This window comes from Oryzias melastigma, linkage group LG18 (genome assembly GCF_002922805.2).
Source record: "Oryzias melastigma strain HK-1 linkage group LG18, ASM292280v2, whole genome shotgun sequence".
Classification (NCBI taxonomy): Eukaryota; Metazoa; Chordata; class Actinopteri; order Beloniformes; family Adrianichthyidae; genus Oryzias; species Oryzias melastigma.
In genome coordinates this window covers 22,383,902-22,386,281 of record NC_050529.1, presented here as the reverse complement: position 1 = coordinate 22,386,281, position 2,380 = coordinate 22,383,902, and the positions used below count along the sequence as shown (strand labels likewise).

At 40.7% G+C, this 2,380-nt stretch overlaps 1 protein-coding gene across 1 annotated transcript in view; it reads right to left on the bottom strand.

Annotated features, from left to right (window-relative positions):
* Positions 1–966, bottom strand: part of cd99l2 (CD99 molecule-like 2) — a 13,131-nt gene extending 12,165 nt beyond the window's left edge. Inside the window, exon 1 of the mRNA XM_024288164.2 lies at positions 767–966. Within this exon, the coding sequence (XP_024143932.1) occupies positions 767–827 (61 nt within the window). The 5' untranslated portion in view covers positions 828–966. The remainder of the gene's footprint in view (positions 1–766) is intronic.
* Positions 967–2,380: the final 1,414 nt, after the last annotated feature.

Genomic DNA, 2,380 nt, shown 5'->3' with positions numbered 1-2,380 from the left:
AAATAATTCATATTATTAAAAAAAGAAAGTCATGAAAGCAAATCCAAATTTCTTAAATGCTACAGTAAGACTATAATGCTCCCTACAGGTCTTGATCAGTAGAAAACGAGCCTAAAAAGCTCTTTTACTGCTAAAGGTTGCCAACCCCTGCTCTAATTAATATTTCTGGAGAGAACCCTGAGAGGAATGTCACTGTGAGCCACAGCCCAAAAGTAAAATGAATAAAGGAAGACAAAAAAGCACTAAAAAATCACCTGGAAAACTAGAGCAGAGGTCTTGCTGAAGAGAATTTGAACACAACTGAGCAGATACAGTTGAGGTGCAGCAGGGAGACAGACAGAGAGGTGGGTGAGGACAAAGAAAGGGAGGATGCAGGTGAAAGAGGGAGGAGGCCACATCCCACACGTGGCAGATGCTGCAGTCACAAGCTTGGTTCTGTGCAGATCATTTTTACTCTCACGCTTTAATTCACAATGCAGCTTCATTTAGACTAATCTCATCATTTCATTGTGCTCTTTGACCCTTCTGCAGCAGCATCTGTCTGCAGCAGGGGGCTGTCTCACCGGATGCTCATTACAAATTCATTTATGGAAGTCAAAATAATTATCATAGTAATAATAGCAATAATGGTAGAAATAGTAAAAATCAAAACCAAGTCTAAAATCTATCATATAAGTACTGCCGGTGCCGCGTGCTTCCAGGCCGCAGAGGACCGTTATTCAGCCTGACGGCATGCGGCGAAACACAAAGGCGCGTGCCAGCTTACCTTGCACGGTCAGCAGCAGCAGCGGCAGCAGACACGGAGCGCGCGGGCGGTGGGCGGCCATGACTGCAGGTGGAGGATGGATGGAGGGATGGATGAGGGAGGACACAGACTCTGTACCTGTTTCGACAGAAGAGGGCAGAATCAAGACACAAAAGCCCGGACACGAGGGACACGCCCACACCGGGCCACTTCCTGCTGCCTTTCAAAATAAAACTCAAGGGAGAAAGAGCAGAACGGAAATGCCACACAGATCCTGAGATTATTTAAAGGGGGCATACATGTTTGAGGTTTTAAATGCATTTTACTGTTCATTCCTCAGTATAAAGAACGCCAAAGCGGTATTTTGATCTGTTCATGCATTTAAGAGTAAAAAAAAACCCTGCAGTCTGCAGCAGTCCCTCCCATACCCACCAAAACGAGTGGGTGGAAACGTGCTGATGTAAGACCAATGCCGACCACTCCCTCCAGGAAGAGTCTGCTCTGAGAGCCCCACCCCTCAACACTCAAAATCTCCACTGAGCTAGTAGTGATCAGCAGAAAACTTTCATTTTAGATGCAGAATACCGTATAAATTCCAATTGTGTCCTGTCTTCAATACATTCCAGCTCAAACAGGTGTTTGTTACTTTACAGGCCAACTATGGCAGATATATCGTATGTACATCCGTCTTTGAAGAAGTTTGGATTATTTTCGTGGGAGAAGTGCAGACACACAGATTTTGTCAGGGATGACGTCATGAAGTGGACTGCAGCGGCACGCAGCGGCATATGGAGCTTCAGGAATCTAGTCGTTTTATTTCCAGGTGGGAAAAAACTCACGAAAAATACTGAATATTTCATAAATATTTTTGTTTTTTTAGTGTTTCAAAAGTGATCATATACATGGACATAATTCACTCTGAAAGGTGTAAAAAAATCATGGTATGGCTCTTTTAACAATTTAAAATTAATACTAATAATAAATACCGGTGGACGTTACTGAAAATGAAGGTTTCTTCTCTTCATAGCCCGTGGAAACAGATTAAAGGTAATCTTGGCACATTAAATGAACTAAACCAATAATCAATGAACTAAACTTAAAGAATGCAGTTTTCTTCTTCTCGTGTAGTTTTGTGCCAGATGGCACACAGCGTGTAGGTGCACTGTTGCCACTTATTGGTACAGAATATGAGTCACAATGGATATACACATATATATATATATATATATATATATATATATATATATATATATATATATATATATATATATATATATGTATATATATATGTATAAAAAGAGAGAGAGAGAGAGTTGAATTAATCTTTATTCATATCACAAGGATACATTTGTTTCTGCACCACAGAAGGCAAAAGTTGCATAAAGAAAAACATCTATGAAATTTACTAAATGCATAAATGATTGCAAATAATAAGTTAATAAATTAATAATATATTCTTAATGGTTCTTGATATATTAACGCCACTCTCACCCTCCGCAGTTGGTTTCTCCTCTTAGCTCGGGTCCTCTACCAGAGGTCTGGGAGTTTGAGGGTCCTGCAGTATCTCAACTGCTCTATCACTTTTCTGGACTGAGATGTCTGAGGTCTTTCCAGGATCTGCTGTAGACACTCCTC